This window comes from Montipora foliosa, chromosome 1 (assembly GCF_036669935.1).
Source record: "Montipora foliosa isolate CH-2021 chromosome 1, ASM3666993v2, whole genome shotgun sequence".
Taxonomy (NCBI): domain Eukaryota; kingdom Metazoa; phylum Cnidaria; class Anthozoa; order Scleractinia; family Acroporidae; genus Montipora; species Montipora foliosa.
The window spans coordinates 39,347,406-39,369,905 of NC_090869.1; the positions used below are offsets into that span (position 1 = coordinate 39,347,406).

General features: G+C 36.1%; 2 protein-coding genes across 2 annotated transcripts in view; one reads left to right on the forward strand and one right to left on the reverse strand.

The window, feature by feature from the left end:
• The window catches only part of LOC137997997 (uncharacterized), a 73,885-nt gene extending 54,628 nt beyond the window's left edge, over positions 1-19,257 (reverse strand). The window contains exon 1 of the mRNA XM_068844376.1: positions 19,121-19,257. Within this exon, the coding sequence (XP_068700477.1) occupies positions 19,121-19,178 (58 nt within the window). The 5' untranslated portion in view covers positions 19,179-19,257. The remainder of the gene's footprint in view (positions 1-19,120) is intronic.
• Positions 19,258-21,152: 1,895 nt separating this feature from the next.
• The window catches only part of LOC137968212 (uncharacterized), an 18,995-nt gene continuing 17,647 nt past the window's right edge, over positions 21,153-22,500 (forward strand). The window contains exons 1-2 of the mRNA XM_068814831.1: positions 21,153-21,227; positions 22,453-22,500. The exon at positions 22,453-22,500 is cut by the window's right edge and continues 175 nt beyond it. Of these exons, the coding sequence (XP_068670932.1) occupies positions 21,153-21,227; positions 22,453-22,500 (123 nt within the window). The remainder of the gene's footprint in view (positions 21,228-22,452) is intronic.

The following is a 22,500-nucleotide window of genomic DNA, read 5'->3' on the forward strand; positions in this document are numbered from 1 at the left end:
TTGCGCCATGTCAATAAGTCATTAATTAAGCAAAGTGTTAAGTATGAGGACTGGAAAATTGCTATGTCTTATTTTGTGAAGGACGGGTACATGTTTTCCTTCTATTTAAAAAGTGGTTACCATCATGTAGACATTGCACAAGAGCACCAAACTTTTCTGGGGTTTTCATGGCGTGCGCCCGATTCCATAAAGGAAATTTTTTGTTTTTACTGTGCTCCCGTTCGGTCTTTCTTCTGCCCCTTGGGTTTTCACTAAGGTTTTGAAGCCTTTAGAAAAGTATTGGAGAGTACAGGGTCTTTGTATAGCCATCTTGGATGATGGTTGGGCGATTGTTCAGGATAGAGAAAGTTGTCGCATTAAGGCCCGGGCTGTAAGGGCGGATTGGTGCAACGCAGGTTTTGTTGTCAATGAAGACAAATCGGTATGGGAACCCACCCAAGTATTGGACTGGCTGGGTATTACCTGGAATGCTGCATTAGGTACTTTAAAAATCGTGGAAAGGAGAATTTTTAAGATCATTAACTCAATTGATCATATTATTGAAGCCGATTTCAAAGTTTCCGCGAGAGAGTTGTCCTCCTTCACCGGTCAAATTATCTCTACCGGGCCTGTAGTTGGTAACATTGACAGGATAATGACCAGACATTGTGTCTTGTCCACCTTGTGCAGGGATAATTGGGATTCTATATCCTTTCTCGACGATAAGTGCAAGGAAGAACTGTATTTTTGGAAGGAAAATATGGTTAATATCAACATTAGGTATTGCTTTGTAAGTAAGGTACCAAGTTATTTTGTGTATTCTGACGCCAGTGCCACCGGAGGTGGAGCAATTATTGATTTTAACAATGATTTTGTGTGCCACAAAATGTGGTCAGAGAACGAAAGAGGTCAAAGTTCAACGTGGAGAGAACTGTCTGCTATTGAGTTTTCTTTGCAATCGTTTGCCTCAGTGTTGGAAGGATTACATGTTAAGGGGTTTGCGGATAGCCAAGTAGCTGCTAAGATTGTTGAAGTGGGCAGCATGAAATTAGGTTTGCACAAAATGGCCAGAAGGATTTTTGATATCTGTATCCGATCGGGAATTCATTTAGAAGAACAGCAGATCCCTCGCACTTCGAATCAACAAGCTGATTATATAAGTCGTTTAATTGATACTGATGATTGGCAAATTACTGAAGAATTTTTTATTTTTCTTGATGGCTTGTGAGGTCCGCATAGTGTAGATTGCTTTGCAAATTATTATAACCACAAGATCCTCAGGTATCTCGAGGTTTTGGAATCCCAATTCCTCGGGTGTTGATTTTTTTTTTCAGTCTCTTCGAGGGGAAAATTGCTTAGTAGTCCCTCCAGTTGGTATCATCCCACGCGTATTACATTATCTTAAATCTCAGCAGGCCGTTGGTACGCTCGTTGTACCTCTTTGCCTTCGTCTCATTTCTGGCCTTTAATTGCACACAAGTATAGTCGTTATCTTGTGGCTCACACTATTCATATCGGGAATGAGGTTCTTACCCACGGAAAAAAATTTAATTCTCTCTTGGGGTGTGATCTTTTCACAGGAAATATTATTGCCTTTAGAATAAAACTTACTGATTAATTTATTGAACGGTGTGTCTACTAGCCTATGTTTTTCCACTTGTTGGCGCTGGCCAAGGCAGTATGCTGTTTATTTGTAAGGCACTGGCCTAATAATTGGTCTGTCATTTCATATGGTCCTGTCCTAATAGGAGTATAGTCGATTTATGTGGCGCTGGCCTAATCAATGGTTGTTGATCTACGCGGCAGTGGCCCATACGATGATTTAACGTCTTACGTGGCACTGGCCCCATCAATGACGGATTTTTGTACGGTTATTAAAGGATGTTCTGTCTTTCGTTTGTTCTTCTAATATAAATGTTTTGTTCTTGTATTTACAGATTATGCTATCAAGTAATTCTTGGAAAGGCTTTCAACAATTTTCTTCAATCAACGTTTATGAAGTTCTAAACGTTATGTTGAAGTCCAGGGCGGATTCGACCACTAAAGCTTACGTTCGTGTTATCATAAAGTTCTTGGACTGGTCTAAAAGTAGACATTTCAACATGCAGTTACCTTTTCCTCTTAGTGTTGTTTCTCTATATTTGTTTGAAGTTCAGCAGTCTTGCGCTTCTAGTTCCTCAGTAATTTTAGCCCATGCGGCCCTTAAATGGTTACATTCTCTAGTCCCTAGTTTGGATCGTAATCCTTTAGATAGTGAATTTTGCAGAAATGTCGTCGAATCTGCTAAACGCCAGAAGTCACAGCCAGTTATGCAAAAGAAGCCTATTTCCACAGAACTTATAAGGCGTATTTTAGATATTCACAACAAGAAAGATGCTAATTTAAAGAATCTCCGTATTGCTGCGTTGTGCTCTTTAGCCTTCGCAGGGTATTTTCGTTATGACGAATTATGCAATATCGTTCCGAAGCATATCGAATTTCACAGCGATTATATAAGAGTTTTTGTGCCTCGTAGTAAGACAGATGTTTATAGGGAAGGGAATTTCTTCTATATTAGTACATCTGGATCTAAGCACTGTCCTGTTGGTGTTTTACAACGTTATTTAGATTTATCTGGTATTGACTTAAATAGTCCTCTCCCTTTATTTAGACCACTTGTTTTTCACCGTAGTACTTCTAGCTATACCCTGAGGAGCGGAAAGATTTCTTATACTACTTGTAGAGATATCTTAAGGGATACCTTAGTCAGCTGGGCTACAACCGTAATGATTATGGTCTTCATAGTTTAAGATCCGGTGGCATTGCAGCTGCGGTACGCCATAGTAGGAACTCGATTCCAGAAAGACTTCTTAAAATTCATGGTAGGTGGAAATCTGATTCTGCCAAGGATATGTATGTTGAAGAAAGCCTTGAAAACAGGTTGCATGTAACTAAGTATTTAGGTTTGTAACGTATTATCGTGCGTAGATTAGTTTCTGCATACAGTAGTATCTAAAAAGAGTTGTAAAAAAGAAAGAGCAATAACAATTTCTTTTTGTCATTTCTATCTTAAAATAAACTGTTTTGGGATCCGCTTGCACATGCTACCATATTTCTCGTGGTATTTGCTTGCATTACGGGAATTTAAGGGTAAAATGATTGACGTTCGTTTGAGCGAAGCGAATTAGAACGTAATTAAATTTACTTTACGCCAGGGCCCGGTTGTTCGAAAGCCGATTAACTTAATCCAGGATGAGTGTAAACGTTTGTTTCATGTTTTCAACTTTTTGGTGAAATTTTTTTCGTTTACTTTTGTTTTGAAGATTGACTTCTCCTAATGTACAGTTTTGCCAAATATCAGCGTTGAATAGCATTTTAGGAAAAGAGAAATAAACTCCTTGGTTAATTATTTATCTCGGCGTTAATCGGCTTTTGAACAACCGGGCCCAGGTGTTTAAAATCTGGGGCCTGCCTTACAAAAACATCCCAACATCCAAATCAAAGAAAACATTACAGACAATATTGGACCAAAATTGAATTATCGCTGGGCAACAAACCTAGCTGAATATCTTTTTTTCGAATTTATCGGGTAGCGGACATAAATCAATTATAATACCGTCTATGACGTTGATTTGGTCAAGTAACTCTTTTTTATTGAATTCCAACCCTCGAACATATGAATGTAAAGCCATTAATATCTTTTTATATGTTGTGTAAGCGAATCGGCATAATTCGATTTTTCTTTTATAATGGTTGGCTTCTCAAAAAGTGCCAAACAGGATACCAACGCATGATATAGCGCCCAGAACGACTGGATTCAGGGTGACAGCCCCTGCAACCGTCCCTTATGAGATCAATCCAGCCAATCCAAGACTGCATATCATAAATAAAGTTCTTTCAGCCCAACTTAAACTTAAACTTAAACTTAAACTTAAATAAAGTTCCTTTCCTTTCCTTTCCTTTATATCTGCTATTTTATAATAGTTGAAACCTTTTTTGAAAAGCCAGTATTTTTTATGGTAATACCCATATAGGTGTTTTAATTCTTTAATTTGCTCCTGTGATAAGTCCTTTGAAATATGGTTCCAGTTAAATATGTCTCAGCATTTGTCTATCATTATAATATTGTATATATTATTTTAATGAATATATTTAATTAAGATATTGAGCTCTTCGTTTGGTACATTGTTGTTTAAGAGTTCAACATTAAAATGGTCGCTTTGTAACGTTATATTTACATCAAACGTCTGCTTCTGTGTATTCTAACTTGATACGAAAAAATCGTGTAATGACAATGCCATTCCATCATTAATCTGAATGTTTAATAATTGATATTTAAATTTAAAAGAATAATATGTAATCTGAATTTTCTTAATTATGGACCCATTGGGGAGCAACACGTTTAGGTTTCCATTTATAGTAAACATTTTGGTTGGTGAATTGTTGTTGAGAAAACCGTGGAGATAATGCGATGTCTTGAAAATATCAAAGCCATTCATATTGATCGGTATATGCATTGTAAATTTTTCATCATACGATACTTCGTAAGCTTTTTCGCAGTCATAAATACTCTGGTCCAAATTATGTAAAGCATCATCTTTGATACCATTTATGACAGCATATACTCTCAACTTTGTTGGGCTGCTATTGTCAAACGTGCCTTTAAAATCCACACATAATACTTTGTAAAGTACCATCGGGCGACAGATATAAGATTGCTCTGATATAGTAATATTGGTTTGAAATCTTTTTGACAGCCTGATAATCAATATTCATGTTGATGGCAGAAAACGATATTTGATTGCTATTAAACTCATTGTTATGGAAAGTTGTGGCACTGGGGAAAAATATTTCGATTGCACATGTATAATGCGATGAAAAGTTGTCTTTTTTAAATTTGAAAAAGTTCCAACTCCAAGATCGGAACTGATTGTTTTATCCAGTTTGTCATTTAAAGCCGTATCGACATAGCTTTTAGAGACAGCATCTGAGCTTGATGTTGGATCGGCTACTGAATCCTGTGATCTTGTTGTTGTTCATGGAAAGGTTGCCGCTCATCGTACCGCCCGTTTTTGATACCCTTTGGTTAAATCTTGAATCGATATAGCCCTTTGATACAACTCCATTTGGGACAGTTGAATCTGCCAGCTGCAGTATCCTTTTATTCCCCATTTCAATGTCTCCCGCATAATACCTCCAGTGAGATGCAGTTCTGTATTGTAATCTTGCTTGGCGGCAAGCCCAGTTTCAAGTTGATGTTTTGTAATAGCATGACTGTTCTCTGTTCCTTCGGCCATATTAATGATCTTGCGATTGCCCATATTGACATTTCCAGTAAATTGTGTGCTGCCGTCAACTTTCATATAAGGTGTAAGTTCAGCTGCTTGACTACGCACATGGCCTTCAATCCACTTTTTTGATACAGCATCAGAATCACTGGTTCCATCTTGTATATTGGTTAATTTTTTACCATCATTATCATAATTTCCTTGATCATCTGTTTTAAAACCGACTCCGGAAGGCCCGTGTGGCCCTTGTTTATTGGTTGTTGTAGTAGTCTGTAGAATACCGTTTAAATAACTCATGTATGTAATTGAGATATTATATTTGCTCATTAAAGTTTTTTGTTGTAATTTTTCACGGCTTGTCAATAGATATGAAGTAGTATGGATCTTAAGTTGCTTTTTCATATAGTTCTTTAGGAATATTATTTTCGAAACAAATCAGCGATTTTTCATTTGCGCTTGGGAAATGATAGATACAAAAATGACTGCAATTCAGTCTAATATCCTTATTGGTTTTGAAGTAGGATTGCGATAAATATGTTACACCACAATTTCAACCAGAGGCCGTTGGTTTTTTTCTCAAACAAAATGGTCAAATACAACCAGCTTTTGGTGATCAGCTGTTAATTTAGATACTGGAATTATTTGGTCGTTACTTGCTTTAATTGTGTCATAACCCACCTAATTACTTATTGGTTTAAATATGTTGATTAGATTTTGGTACTTTGATTGCTCTACGTTTCTGGCGTACAAAAATATTTTGTCAAAGTATGAAAGATTATATATCATTTGCATTAGTGTATTAGTCTTTCCCGACCCGCTTGCCCCACAAATCAGCATTCGAAAGCATCTGCCAGGAATGAAAGGGTGTTACTGTTTTTAATTCCCAACATTATCATCAGCAGAATCGTAATTTGGTATTCTCAGTTATATCATATGGGTATATTTTTTCATAACATGATGTTCAACATCATGTACAACATGGTGTTAAACGCAGTGTAAAACGCTATTTGTTATATACGATGTTCAATATTTATATAACCAAATAATATAACAAAATGAGTTTACTTAAGTGGAAAGAAATTGCAAAAGTAAATCTGAATTAGGGAATAAAATTAATACTGTACGCGATACAATCATAAAACATAATCTTGGTCAACAGACGAGCCAGGAATCATTAGCCAGGGTGTTCAAACTGGTTACATCAAAACTGGATGATGTGATTGTCAGTAATATAAAGATGCCTCCGAGAAAAAGACGACTGCTAAAGAAGGGGGAGGTACCAAATTACGGTATTTATTTGATGTACCTGTTTTACCAGAGCAAGAAAAAACAAATAGTACCAAAACCACCGACGTATGAAGAATCGCTGCAGGATATTCTCGAAGGATACAAGGAAATTTATGTTGATCCTAAGTACTTTCCTCAAGAGATGCCTCCCGAATATGATGATGAGGAAGTTGATTATACACTGGATAATCAAGACATGAATAATGAAATATTAAATGATATTGGAATTCAAAATTATGAATTATGAGGTATGAACATTACAACGCACATTAGAACCCACGTATGACCAGCTTCCAACGTCAGTGGCTTCATAGCTCAGTTGGTTAGAACGTCGCACCGGTATCGCGAGGTCACAGTTTCAAACGCCTTTGAAGTCCTGAATTTTACAGGTTTCTTTACGCAATTGCAAAAATTGGGTTCATAACTGCGAGGATCATAGCTTCATTTGATTTCATATCCGCAATTTATATATGATCCATTTGATATATCATTTCATCGTTAAGATCACCAATGATGCTAAAACAAGGAATCAATTAAAATTCCACAAAAATTTGAAGAAGACAGACAGGTGAAAATGTCGTGTTTTTTCATAATCCAAAACAGCTTCTCAACAAATTGGTGTTGATTGTTGGTGAAATTTTAGCTGGGAATACAAGTATCTCAATGCGGAATATGGGCGTTGCTATCTTAGATACATTATTAAAAACGTCAACAATCAATCGATCTCAATATGATAAAATGTACAAGAATTATTTTAAAATAATGTAACAATCTTGTATATGGAAAGAGGAATAGTATTATCCAGCTACTCAGTCAAATCAATACCTGGTAACAGACTTTGTCACGAAATTTACAATCCAATCACTTTGGATAGCAATTATGAACACGTCCTTGGATTAAATCAAATCATAAATATGTCTTTTACCTGGTTTAATGTCAATCCATCATACAACAATCAAACAATAGATTTCAGCGTCAATAATGGGCTAAACTTGCATGAAATTGTTTTCCCACCAGGTGTGTGGAATTATCATGATTTTGATGCTTATATCAAACAAATCATAGAAAAAGACGGCAATTATCTCTGACATTTGACTCAACAACATTCAGAGTTACCATAAAAGTGCCAGACCAGGTCTAGATTGATTTAACAAAATCGAATTTTAATGATCTAATTAGGTTTGACAAAAAGTATTAAAAGATAAGACAAATGTTGGTGTCAGAGGACCAAATTTATCCCAAGATACAGATATTTTAACTATTCATTGTGACTTGATCAGCGATAGTATTGTGGATGGTAGTGATACAGATATCATATACAGCTTCAGCACCAGTGTGCTACGGCCTTCCTTTTCCTCCACCTTAGAACTAAGAAGAATGACCTTCAATCCTGTGAACAAAACTACCATATCTTCGATAAGAATGTGGCTAACCGATGGAAACAGAAGACAGGTGAACTTGAATGGTGCAGATACAGCCTTTTCTCTGATAAAAGAATTATAAAACAATAGTATATATTTAATGAAACCGTATGAATTCAAAAGAGTTTACCATGCAAAGCTTGGTCGATTTGTATTTCAACATAAAGGCAGCGGTCTGTTCGTTGACAACATTTGGAAACCAATGAAGAGTATTGCGTCAGCTGTTTTCAAAAGGGTTGCCAAACCAATGGCTAAAAAAGCACTAGACGCAGGGGTATCTCACGCTAACAATAAAACTGGCAATGCAGCATCAGAAAAAGCAGGTGATGTGATCATGAAGCAACTCTCTAAAATGAGACAAGGGCCAACAAAGCAACAAATGATTCCCAAGCCACCAATGATGCCCCAAGAGGAAAGCACTGATATGATTTTGAATCGTTTGATATCCGGCGATGGTATAAAAAGACCGCGTAAAATGCTTCGATAAACCATAGGATGACAAAATTGATATGCTACATAATGTAAAATAATGTAAAGTAATAGTATAATGTCTTTTAGAATGAGTGAATATTTGCAAAGAAACGAACTTGTACGTTTTGAGTTGGAGGATGTCATCCGGGCTCCTGGCAATAATCAACACGAAGAAAAAACGGATACAAATTTATAATAAAGGATCGTAGTTCCTTTTTTCATTGGTATTATGGATTCATGGAAGTGAGATTTCAGCTTGAAAAATATACTGATGGGACAGGATACGCAGCTGCGGATAGAATAACGGTTATCAATAGTGCTCATAGTCTTATCAAGCACCTCATGATAAAATCAGCGGGTAAGATACTGACTGTCTACGATACTGACAATATTCCTAACGTTACATTTGTTAAAAATCTTCTGGAGTATTCTGACGACTGCAGCCGATCAGTTGGTCAAAATAGCTTGTGGTATTTGGACACCGGACCAATAATACAACAGCTGCTAACAACATAGGTTTTGAGTCTCGCCGAGTTCTTTCTCAAGCGGTGAATAATGACAGAATATGGGGTAGTCAACACATCAATGTCATCATCCCTCTAAATAGGGATAGCTTTTTCGAAGAACTGGAGGATAAAATGTTAGTTTCAATGCAGCTTCAATGAAGACGACGAATTAATCCACATGGCAGATGGCACAGATACAGGCCGTATAGTCGTCGACCGATTTCTTCTTTGGCTTCCAAAATTAACTCCAAAAGACAGTTTGTATTCCAGTTTTGTCAGCTCATTCATGAAGGCATCACAGTGGCAATACCTAAGAGAGATGAATGAGGTTCCAGCTCCTACCAGAACAATCGGTTTCAGTTTTCAGATCTCCAGTAGCGTCGATAATGTCAAACATGTCTTTGTTTATCTCAAAAAGAGCTACCGGGATGCAAATGGATGCAGCTATTCTGAAACAACTCCATACAAAATGGACACATTTGAACTAGATGGTGGGGCAAGTCTTGCAAACTGTCGGCTTAAATATGGTAACGGCACACCCTATCCGGAATTAGAGTATGACAGTGACTCTAAAGTGAGAATGTTTAATGATTTAATGTCCTATGCACACCGAAAAGCAGATTACAACACAGGCACCCAGCTTAATCTTAGTAATTGCAACCGTTTGCATCCATTGATCTATTTCTATTTGTCCTATCAAACGGAGAGAGATCCAAAACAGTTAACATTTCGGTATCTTTTTTCGGCTGACGCGGGCCAAAATTTAGTGTACATGCAATCATCCTATACGAAGAAACAATTGCTATTAACCAGATCGGCAATGAATTGGTAATAGTATAAAAAGCCAATGCCTATTGTCAGTCATATATGTTTTATAATCAACAAATTATATAACATACAATATATACAAGGAATGACTCAACTTTTTGAAATCAATGTGACATTATCTGAAAACCAGCGAAAGAATCTTAGGAGTGCTCATCACAAAAGAGAAACCATTGTTTTAAGGTTGTCAAAGGACTCTCTGTCTGGAAAAGACACGCTATTTGTGCCAGCAAATGTTGTCAAACGATTGAACAAAACCAGGCAATTGAAAAAAGGCATGGATATTAAACTGGCCAAAACCAACATCAGAAAGCAAGTTGGAGGCTCACTATTTTCTTCAATTTTGTCAATTGGTCGTACATTGTTACCATCTGTGGCAAAGACATTGGGGCTCAGTGCATTATCAGGATTGGCCTCAGAAGGAGTTTCACAAGTTGTTAAAAGGATATCTGGCCAAGGAGTTAAGACAGGTGGTTTCCTTGAACCACAAAACCAAAGGCTTTAGTTGATCCCATGCAAGGATATGTTAAACATGAAACAAAAAAGAACCTCCTTCATGCTCTACAAATGGAAAAAGCCTTTCATATAAAGCCAACAAAAACACAATTGGGGGGATTTCTCGGAAATTTGCTGGCTGGTATTGGTGTCCCGCTCGCAAATGAGGCCATAAAAAAGATAACCGGACAAGGGGCTCCACGATTAGGAATCAATAAACATAAAGGAGGAAGAGGAGCTCCAAGAATAGGCACATATACACCACCACCGTTTTATAGTTGGCCGACTGTAGGAGAGGGCATAAAAAAAGCTCCCAAGAAAAGAAAGAAGGCTTACTGCTAGGCCAAAACAGTCTATTCTCTTCTCAATATACTACTGTTAAACCCAAATTCCATAAAGGCATACCATTTAGCAATCATGATTTAACAAAATGGTGAAAATATTTGAATATACCAATGAAAGATGTGCTATCAAGAGATGAAACTGTTCCACATAACCATAAGCAGGCGTTATTTATTTACAATCTAGAACCATCATACATGAGTGGAAGCCATTGGGTTGCGACTTATGTTAAGGATAACATTATCAATTACTTTGATTCATTTGGTATGCCTCCATTTCAAGAGATTGTAAATCATGCGAGAATAAAAAAAAGACTTTGCTACATCAAAAAAAACAAAGTCAGAATATCAAAAGCACAGCATGCGGCTATTTTTGTTTGTACCTTTTGAATGAAATGAATAAAGGCAGTTCAATCCATATTATAATTTGTTAAAAGTATTTAATATTCATGATACAATGAACAATGAAAAATTTATTGAACAGTATTTCAAAAATATCTAAATTATATGTATAACTAAATGAAATCTTATTGTGTGAAACAAAAAATAAAAACAGACCGAATGTGTGGAGTCATCTGGCTATAAACAAGCAAAAAAATGGTAGATCGATGTTTTTTTGTACTTGTGTTGAATGTGGTTTTTTTTACAAAGACCAGATTTGGGTCGGCAAAGGAATCATTGGTGATCCGTTAGGTGCTGCTAAAATATAACCAACGTTACAGAATCGATTCTACCATCGACGATACACGTGTTTAACCGTTATTGATCGGGTGATATATTTAAGAATACCTTTACTGGCCCATCAGGAATCCGAACCAAGAAATTTTGGCAAGGTATGCCCAAGGACTATCGCTTTGCTTGGAGATACAATCCAAGATCGAAAAAGCATGAAGAAGTTGAAATACTGTTAATGTCTGACAACAAATGGCATTGCAAGGACAATCACCAGCATGTTTTTGGATCAGGTATTCTAAGCGATGTTGCCAACATAGGGGCCGAACTGATTCCTACAAAAGGCATCCCTTATCTGGGAAAAAAAGCTGTGGAGATGGAAAGATACTATGGTTCAGAAGCTTTGAAGGACCCAAAATTGCAGAAAAAAGCCATTGACTATGCTTTGTATAAGCTTAATCCAGCGATTCAAAACGTCGGATCACAAGCTGTGAATCAATTGTCGACAAAGATCACACCAAAGAAAAAGTATAAAACAAACAGGAAAGACCTCGATCGTACTGGTTTAGACATTCAAAAACATTATATCAAAGGTGGAGAATTGCATTTGAGAACTTCGACTGTTAAAAAATACAATTACTGTGGACCTGGTACAAAACTAGAAGAGCGATTGAACAGTAATGATCCATCGGTTCGTGAACCTATAAGCCGGTTGGATAGTAATTGTAAAGACCACGATATAGCTTACAGCAAAGCCTGTGATGATTTGTCCAAAAAGCATGAGGCGGATAATATTATGATAAAATAAATAGCAGATATTCCTTTTAGTGAAAGACCATGGTTTCAACACCCGTCAAGTATACTATGCAAGCAAAAAAATTACTAGGACTTGGGGTTAAAAAGCCAAAAAACGGAAAAGGCAGTCCAGTGAAGAGGAAAACTGACAAGAAAAATTAGCCGATGAATTGCATAAACCAATCAAACGAAAATTCATGCGGCGGCGTGTTATCGCAAATCATATTGATGAAATATGGACTGCAGACTTAGTTGAAATGCAGCAATTCAGCAAATGGAATAAAGGATACAAGTATCTTCTTATGGTGAGAGATGTTTTCAGTAAATATGGATGGATTGTACCATTGAAAAATAAACAAGGAGAGACCGGTGGAGAAGCGTTCCAAAGCATCTTTAAAGATGGAAGAAAACCAGAGTATTTATGGACTGATAAAGGCACAGAGTTCTACAACAAACATGTGAAAGACCTCTTAGGTAAGAATAAAATAACACACTATTCAACAGAAAATGAAGAAAAATCATCAGTAGAAGAAAGATGGAATCGCACGATTAAAAATAAAATGTGGAAGCACTTCACTGTCCAAGGCAATACACAATATTTAGATATAGTACCTAAAATATAAAAACAGTATAATAACACTAAACACAGTTCAATAAAAATGACGCCTACAGAAGCATCTAATAAAAAGAATGAGGGTTTAGTTTATTTCAATTTGTGTGGTGATATGGAGCAATTATCATCCAAACTAAAATTTAAAATAGGTGATAAGGTTAGGATAAGCAAATATAAAAGAAAGACTTTCGACAAAGGATACACACCAAATTGGACTGAAGAGATATTTACAATTGACACAATCCCATACACTAATCCTATTATTTATAAACTGAAGGATCTCAATGACGAAGAGATACAAGGCAGTTTTTGTGAACCTGAATTATTAAAAGCAAAGCAAGAGGCATTCAGAATCAGATAAAGTCATCCGGAGAGATTATAAGAAGAAACAAGCTTTGGTTAAGTGGAAAGGATATAGCGATTACTTCAACAGTTGAAGACCAATAAAGGATTTGACTGATATATGAAAATACATAAACGTAAAATAATATAACATATATTGTATATAAACTACTATCGTAGTGAATTCACAGTATATGTTATTGTTTTCCGCTTCTGAACTCAGTAGCCAAAAATATAGAATGTTTCTGGCTATTGTAAACGCATTCAATTTTGACATTAAAAATAATCTGATGTAACGTATGGATGGCTGTTTTAACAAAAAAATCAAAGTGATGATTTAAAACGAACTTCAAGAATTAAAACTAATAGCTCCCGTTTTAGAATACATTGTAGAAAAAAAGCTAATCAAACAAAATAAAAAAACTGGTTAGTGTTACTATCAGAGACACATCAGTCATGATAAAAAAATTAAAGAAGAACCAAAGCATACCCTCTTGGATGGAGATCTACTAGACGTATGATTGTATCGTTTGTTTTTATGTCCAATATTAGAGATAAAATCATCACCAAATTACTGGGCCTATAATTGACTGTGGTAATATAAAAATATAATCTATCTGATGCAAGGAAAGCTTACGTTTATACAAACGTTGGCCGTGTAGCACTTATATTTTAAACAGAGTTAACTGAATAGAGTGTAATGTGAAGTGCTAGATTTCAAGCCCATATGAACCATGTGAGCGTTAGCCCTACTGATGGAAATGGGCCCACACAAGGACAGAGAAAAACACTGACCAGGGTGGGAATTGAACCCACGACCTTCGGGTTAGATCTCCGCCGCTCTACCGACTGAGCTACAAGGTCAGACGGGAGCAGGCCGTGGGAACTGAAGATGAAATCTAGCACTTCACATTACACTCTATTCAGTTAACTCTGTGATATATATGGTTTTATCTAATAAAGAAAAACTTGAGTTAAAAATCATTGCTGAAATTATGCCAGTCGTAGCTAATGAAATGGTTAAGAAAAATATATAAAAAGAATATACTACATTTAATTATACTAATGTTTGTAAGCAAAAACTATGCTATAGATGTATTTCAAAAGATATGGAAATATATAAAAAATACAGAAAGTTTGACATAGTATTTTACATTGCATAATTTTTTAAAATATTTAAAGCAATATTATGTAACATATATTGTTAATAAACCTATAAAGGTTAAATGCAGTTTGTGTTTACTATTAATGCTACTAAAAAGAAGCCAAAATATCATTGTTTCTGGCTTTACAAAATTTTCTATGAATACACCGATAGCCGTTTTTAAAGGCTTTGTTACACTTTCGACATACAAAGTTTTTGTTTTTCCACTTTTTCATAGCTTCCTTATGATGACGTTTTTTGTCTTCATCAGTCAAAACCTTAGGTCTTATATTCGCTGATTTTTTACAATCCTTGGGCATGGACTGTTTTTCGACATATTCAAATTTATAATTGAGTTGATCCTTTTTTGAAACACATGATTTGCAATTATTAAGGCCTTCACAGACCATTTTTACACTTCCAGCATTGATTCCAAGATGTTGTTGTACAGCGTACATGCCATTAAAATATGAGACTTATCGGTACTAATGTTTGTTTCTTTAATACATTTTTTGATGATTTTTGGAAGCAAAACTGTAATCACGGTCCTTAGCTGTTGTTTTTTGTTACAATTTTCCTGATGTGTAACAAGCTGTAAATTGCATAATCGATTATCTTCTTTGTTATTGTTTAGATGGTTGATCACTGTTCGTTCTGGTATGTTACAGTTAAAACATTCCCAGACAAATTGATAAACTTGTTTTGACCTTGTTGAGCATGCTTTCTGACACTACAGCCAAGATATCCATTATGTTGTTTGTTACCTGTTATAGGCACTTTTTTTAATAATGTTAATGATGTTGCCATCTTTGTCAGCCGCATATAGATCAAACAAAGGATGAACATTAAAAAATGAACGCAGTCGTTTTTTGAAATAGTTGTCATTATATATAGTATACATATTATTCCTTTATATTGATTTAAAAATAGTTTATTTGTTAGAGGCTTAAAGAAATAATATGTATACTATATTATATAGAAAATGAAAATGCATTCTTCACAAGGTTCAAATTAGGATTAGGCGTGTATGGCCCGTTTGGATGCTTGTTTAAATACAAACCAGAAAAAAAGAAACAAGAACATTAACATCTCTTGTTTACGGATGTACATTCATACCAACCATTGTTGTAACTAAATGTATACGTCAAAAGGTTTGAGCAGGTAGTATGGAAAAATGATTAAAAAATTAAAAATGATCGAAACATTGATAAAGAAATGACTTCAATATCGGTGTCCAATAAGTATAACATCAGATCACAAACAACAGATAAGGATACGCCCATATTCGTAAAAACAATAAATGAAACAATTGATGTGATGAAACACAATGACAACAAGGTCGAAATGGTGACATTTGGGTATAACGATTACCTCAATAAAATGTTATTTGGAATCATGAACCAATTAAACTATACACCAGAAATTAAACTGTTGAATGGTAAATTCACATCTCTTATGCTCAAGTATAACAATACGATTTTCAATATAACGTTATCTGATACGAAACAAAACGATTCGGATGTATGGATTAGTAAAAAAGACTTTGAGTTATACCATAACGTTGAAGCGGGGTGCTTATTTGAAGCTGGGCGCTAATTCGAGCATTTCCGGTAAATCTTTTTCACATAACTTTTCTAGGGGCACTTTTATTCAAATGAACGGTACAAATAAGCAAATTAACGCAAACGAGAAAACTTAAGGTAGGATGGGACCTACAGAAAGGAGACCGTTGTGTAATTTATGGTGAATTATAAAATAATATTTGCGGAGTGGGAGATAAATTATATTTGCATTTTGACGGTCTAAGTTATACTGGCCCTATTCCCATCGTAATCCCTCTTAGGTTATTTTTAGATGATATCAATTTTCCCGTGGATAACGTTACCGCGCGCGTTACGTGGAAGTTTCGTGGAGGAGGGAAGGTGCAGCAAATTCTGTCGCTTACAAAACTCGTCCCTGTCAAGATACAGTTTGCAATCATATATCATGGAAATCGGTTAACTGTATAATTCACTCTGATACCAATTTTATGATTGTCTAATGTAGGAAACCGTACTAAATAATTTGTAAGAGGGAGCTATATTTTACGCGTGCGTTGCAAATTGACTTCAATCCGATCTTACGGTTTTAAAAATTTTAAATATTTAACATACGTGCTTTGCAAATTCAACGCTCGACGCTTGATTCAAGTTTTCCTTTCATGTTTGGTACTGTTGTAGAGCTCTATCTGTCTACTTTATCACCATATAAGAATTAAGTCATCATATTTTAATCCCGCAAAGGAAACCGAGAATGCGCTTATTAAAGTCAGAGGGATCGTACTTATCGACTATAGTCTTCCATTTGCCATTCTGTACAAAATCCTGTCAGTTGCATAACTCGTTCCTTCCAAGATACAGGGTTCAAAACATAACTCATTGTAATCGCTTAACTCTCTAGTCAACAAGTCACGTTCGTCTACAAAATGTATATACGCGTTTGTCTCAACATCCTCCGCCATTTTTGTTTAATGGTAAATCGCGAACGACGCGAATCATTGCGTGGGAATTCGCTCAGCTGTAAACATTGGTAAAAATGGGGACATGTGATTGGCTATCAGTTAACCCTCGTGGGAATACCGGATCTCGCAGGAGATCTAAAAATAACTTAAGAGGGATTACGATGGGAATAGGGCCAGTATGAGGGATTACTTCTCTTACCTTCATAATCTCTTGGTTAGACTTTGTTCAGATGACGGCCCTTAATGGCTTTACAGTAATATTAAAAGGAAGTAACGCTGAAAAAGCTGATTAAATCTTGTTAAATTTAAGTAAAAATCACTTTTCTTCTTTTCCTACTTGCTGGCTGGCTAAGTATCTTCATCCTACATTGCTGTTAGAAAGCAATGACAAATAAAAAATTCCTGGCTGGGATTATGATCCTCAATGAATTTGCTTGGTGGCAAAAGGGATCCTTTGGACTTTGTCTTGCTGGCTCTGAAGAGCAGCTATTTTTTTCCCACGAAAGTTAATTATTAACCATAAACCGCTTTAAAGGTGCCAGTTTGTTGTTCGGAAACGAAATGAACCTTATTTGAAAAATTGGTCGTTGAGCACTCCTGAATAGGCAATTATAAACTAGAAAACTACAAGTTTGAGGTCAAATGTGTTGATAACAAACTACCCATGATACAAGACACAGAGATTAAAGGACATGTCATCAAAGAATGAGTATGATAATAAAGAGATACTTAACGTTATGAAAGATAAAGTTATTTTTGTTCGGGGAACTCTTCCGGGGGTCGGAAAGACATCGACTTGTAAAAAGAATAAAAACAGCCTATTCGTATCTCCGTATAACAAATTATGTCAAGGAATTACTTTGAACCGACTATTGGGCCAAGGCATTGATGATCATATGAAGATCAAAAAATACGCTACGAGTGCTTATAACTGTATCGTATTCGATGAAATATTACTGTATAGCCCAAAACAACTACACTTGATTAAATCATACATGGAACAAAATTCAGCTAAACCATTTCACTGTACTGGTAATATTGATCAAAGAAAACCACTTAACTTTGGTTGCAACAATATGAAAATCAAAACGATATCACTTATTCTGTCTCAAACAAATGTTTTCCAATCAAATCACATCAAAAACAAACAACTAAATTGATGACTCATTGGGAAAGTTCCTGTGGTATGACATCATAGACTTCCTGTTTTTTTTTTCCGAGAATGTGAATATTTAAACAAATTTCAACATTGCTGACAAACTTTGCTAACAAACTTTACTCATAAACTTTATTGACAAAACTATACGGTACATATTTATGAGATCGTTTTCATGGGGAACCTCCTGTCTTTAGTTTCCAATAATGACACGCTATGGTGATTATTTACTATATGGAAATCAAAAATCATCTGCTGGCCTTTGCTTTTGTCCAGCATTGGATAACAGTACTTGACTTGGATTTTGTAAGCTGACCTTGAAACTACTTTTTGAAGCGGATCATTAATACATAAAACAAGTGAATTCCGTATAGTTTTTCAAAAGTTATATGGAAATCAAAAAATCTATGCTTCGCTTGGGATCCAAAATATAATATGGTTAGTGATAAAAAGGTCAGAATTCATTCGGGGGCGATCCAGGGCGTGTTACAAGCGAGAATACCGTATTGTACGCCACCGAAAAGTTAAGATCAAGTCTCCACTAACTCAGACTCGTTCTTCAAAGAATGCCGGCAAATGCTAACAAGCGTGGAACCATCTTTGAAACTCAACTTTCACTGCGCTTGATTAGAGAATGTGTTTTTTCATCAAAATAAAGCCATCGTTAGTTTTATAATAGAGCTGAATTTGCCATTTGGAGGAAGAGTGTATTTTCGAAACGACTTTGAACGAGCCATTATCATAACACGAAACGATCGTTATTAAACTACATATTTTTTGCTCTAATCCATTCAATGACGAGTATTGCAATTGAAAGTAGAAAACTTCTTCTGAATCAGCTAAATGTTGTTGTAAATATTAATTAAAATTAACTATCATAGCCAGGAGTGCAGGAAAACTGCAAGTGGTGCCGCCATAGTTGGCGTATGAATCGACCCGGAAGAAGGAAACAATCTCAGTTCGAACCTGAGAAAATATCTCTGGCTCTTTAATTAATGGCCGAATGAAACCAGAGACGAATAACTCGTCTAAGACAGAGGAATAGTATCCAGTTCGTCTAGATATAAATCCAGTGATTAGACGAATTATGGACTAAAATTCCTCTACAACCGATTCTTCTGTTAGGACGTCTTACAGACGCTTACCGATTTAAATTTCCCACGAACTTCCTTTTGTTCGTCATCCAGCATTTGTACATTTCGACATTATTTTTTGTGCCTCTGGCGGCTGTTTAAAACCCACTTACAACTGGCGTGGTTCCGAAGGAAAAAAAAATTAACAGTGTACTAGTAGCTTGTGCCCTTACCTGAAATCACGGTAATAAAGAAAATGGCAGACAGAGGCAGAAATCGAACCAAGTTCATCGCTGACAAGAACTGACTGAAAGGCGATTATGCAGATAACAAACTTGAGCTAACTCTACCAGGTTATGTTAACTCCTTCTACCGTTTGAGCCACACAAGGGAAAAGGAAAATCGACCGCCAGCACAGTCGTTAAGTACGACAATGTTTGCAAAAGTACAGAGGAAACCGATACTTGACTGTTGACCTTGATCAAGAGATTATAAAGGTAAGAGAAGTAATCCCTTATACTGACCCTATTCCCATCGTAATCCCTCTTAGGTTATTTTTAGATGATATCGGGAGCTAGAGGGAGCTATATTTTACGCGTGCGTTGCAAATTGACTTCAATCCGATCTTACGGTTTTAAAAATTTGTTATCGTGCGGTCAATTGAAATTTTCCTGTCATGTGTGGTACTGTTTGAAAGCGTTAGCTGTCTAATTTATGAATATCATAGAATTAAGTCACCATAGTTTAAGTCCGCTAAGAAAATCAAGAACGCGTTGACAAAGTCAGGAATATGTTACTTGGTGACTAGAGTCCGCGATATTTCATTGTGTACAAAATTCTGTCGCCTTTAAAACTCGTTACTTTCAAGATACAAGATGCAAAGATATATCATTCAAATCGCTTAACTGTGTTGTTTACAGTGACACCAATTTCAACACTGTCCAATGTGCGAAACCGTGTTTAATAATTTTGAAAGATGCAGGTATACTTAACATGCGTGCTTTGCAAATTGACTTCCATGCGACACCACTTGTTCATACATTTTGATCGCACTGTCTGTTCAAGTTTTCCTTTCATGTCTGATATCTGTCTAATTTATGAATCTCTAAGAATTAAGTCGTCAGATTTTAATCCCGCGAAGAAAATCAAGAACGCGTTAACAGCGACTTGTCATGACTGTAGTCTGCGAATTGCCAATGTTTACAAAATTTTGTCGCTTATAAAACTCGATCTTTTCAAGATACAGGTTTCAAACATCTATAACTGAAATAGCTTAATTGTCTAGTTTTCAATGATACCACATTCAAGGTTAAGCCATATACGAAACCGTGTTAAATCTTTTTTTTTAAGGAGACAACTATATTTAACATACGTGCTTTGCAAATTCACTTGAATCCGAACACGGGTTGAAAATTTTTTATCGGACGCTTGATTCAAGTTTTCCTTTCATGTTTGGTACTGTTGTAGAGCTCTATCTGTCTACTTTATCACCATATAAGAATTAAGTCATCATATTTTAATCCCGCAAAGGAAACCGAGAATGCGCTTATTAAAGTCAGAGAGATCGTACTAATCGACTATTGTCTTCCATTTGCCATTCTGTACAAAATCCTGTCAGTTACATAACTCGTTCCTTCCAAGATACAGGTTTCAAAATATAACTCATTGTAATCGCTTAACTCTGTAGTCAACAAGTCACGTTCGTCCACAAAATGTATATACGCGTTTGTCTCAACATCCTCCGCCATTTTTGTTTAATGGTAAATCGCGAACGACACGAATCATTGCGTGGGAATTCGCTCAGCTGTAAACATTGGCTATCAGTTAACCCTCGTGGGAATACCGGATCTCGCAGGAGATCTAAAAATAACTTAATAGGGATTACGATGGGAATAGGGCCAGTATGAGGGATTACTTCTCTCACCTTCATAATCTCTTGCTCGGCGTTGATTCAAATGTGCGATGATTGGTCTGAAAATATGGATAAGGGAAAATTGACAGGTGTCGTTTTTCTTGATATTCGTAAGGACTTCGACTCAGTTGATCATTCGATTTTACTAGAGAAAGTTAAGTTTTATGGAGTCGCTGATAAAAAATTGATGTGGTTTAAGTCTTATCTTACTGCCCGACAATAATAAATGGATACTTATATTCTCTGTTAAAGAAGTAAAAGAATCGCTTGTTCAATCGTGTCTTTCTCTTATTAGTCAACGATGCGTCCTGAAGTACTTTTGTTGTATAATTAAAATTAATTGTGCGTAACGAATGGTGCTGCAAGGCACAAAGCTTTTTAGAGCGAAGCGTATTTATTATTTCCAGAAGTTTGAAGTTATTTGTCAGGTACTGTGAAGTTATTGATAATTCAGGAAAGACTTGATCTTGTGTTGAAGTTATAGACAGTATGTTAAGAGACGGACGTGACCACTTCAACAAAGGAGCCACACCGTTGTCAGGCAAAATGCACGTGCTGGAAAACATACAAACATAATTGATCTCCTCTGACAGACCGATTGACAATTAGATTAAAATGGTCTTTTGGTCTCCACCATTTCCGTGGGATTAATCTAATTGTCAATCGGTCAGTCGTTTCCCACTTGTTTATATAGGTTATCTAAAGAAAAAAACGCCCCCTAGAATTTTCCGTGTCCTCGAACCTTCGACATGAATCATCAAGATATCAAAAACTTTGGGATAAGGCAAACGCCACTCCCTGAAACTTTCGAGAAGACCAAAGTTGCCTCGTTAAATCGGAACAGATAAATATTTTTAAGGAGGCTCTAAATTAACCAAACAGGCTTTTGAACAGATTCCGTTGTTGGATCGATGCCCCTAATAACTCCCTTTATACCCTAGGTTATGTATGAGGCAATTACGCCCAATTAAACATGAAACAATTGTGTGACTCAACAAAACTGCTGCGGTGTCATGTGACAGGATTGTTTACCGATCTGTGGGAACAGAGGATTCTCATTGCTCAGTAACCTTTCGACCCTTTTCGCGTTGTTAAAAGACTATTTGTTTCTCACCAACAAATTTTGAGTTTATTTTACATTTCTTAGCTCGGATTACAAGCGAATACTTGCTCATTTGTCATCTTTTCAGTGTTCTGAGTGAGAAATTTTTTTCATTGATTATTACATTACGGTATTCTGTGAATTCACTTTACAAGTCTTTTAAAGGTTTGAAAATGGGATCAAGTAAGGATGAAATACTTTTTTCAAGCTTTCAACACTTAGTGAACCTATATCATCACAAAGCTGAATCTGTTTCCATCTTGAGTTACATTTATTGTCCATGGAATTCTGCTGAATTCTGTCAGTGATAAAAATAAAGGTTAATCTGCACTGTTGATCATTGCCAGCTCACATGGCATTTATTACCAACCTTCGACGAGTCACTCTAACTCATTTACGGCCAGTTCTGACCCGATCCCCGAACGATGTCCGCGCAACCAACACAATCTCTTCCTCAAATGAAGTATTATCATCATTTGTCAAGAACCCACAATTATAGTGGCCGTGGATTTTTGTGGGATTGGGAATAGCGCACTAAGAGCACTCTTTAGACAAAATGGCGGACGAAGAGCCTAGATGAACTCATCGAAGAAGCCGAA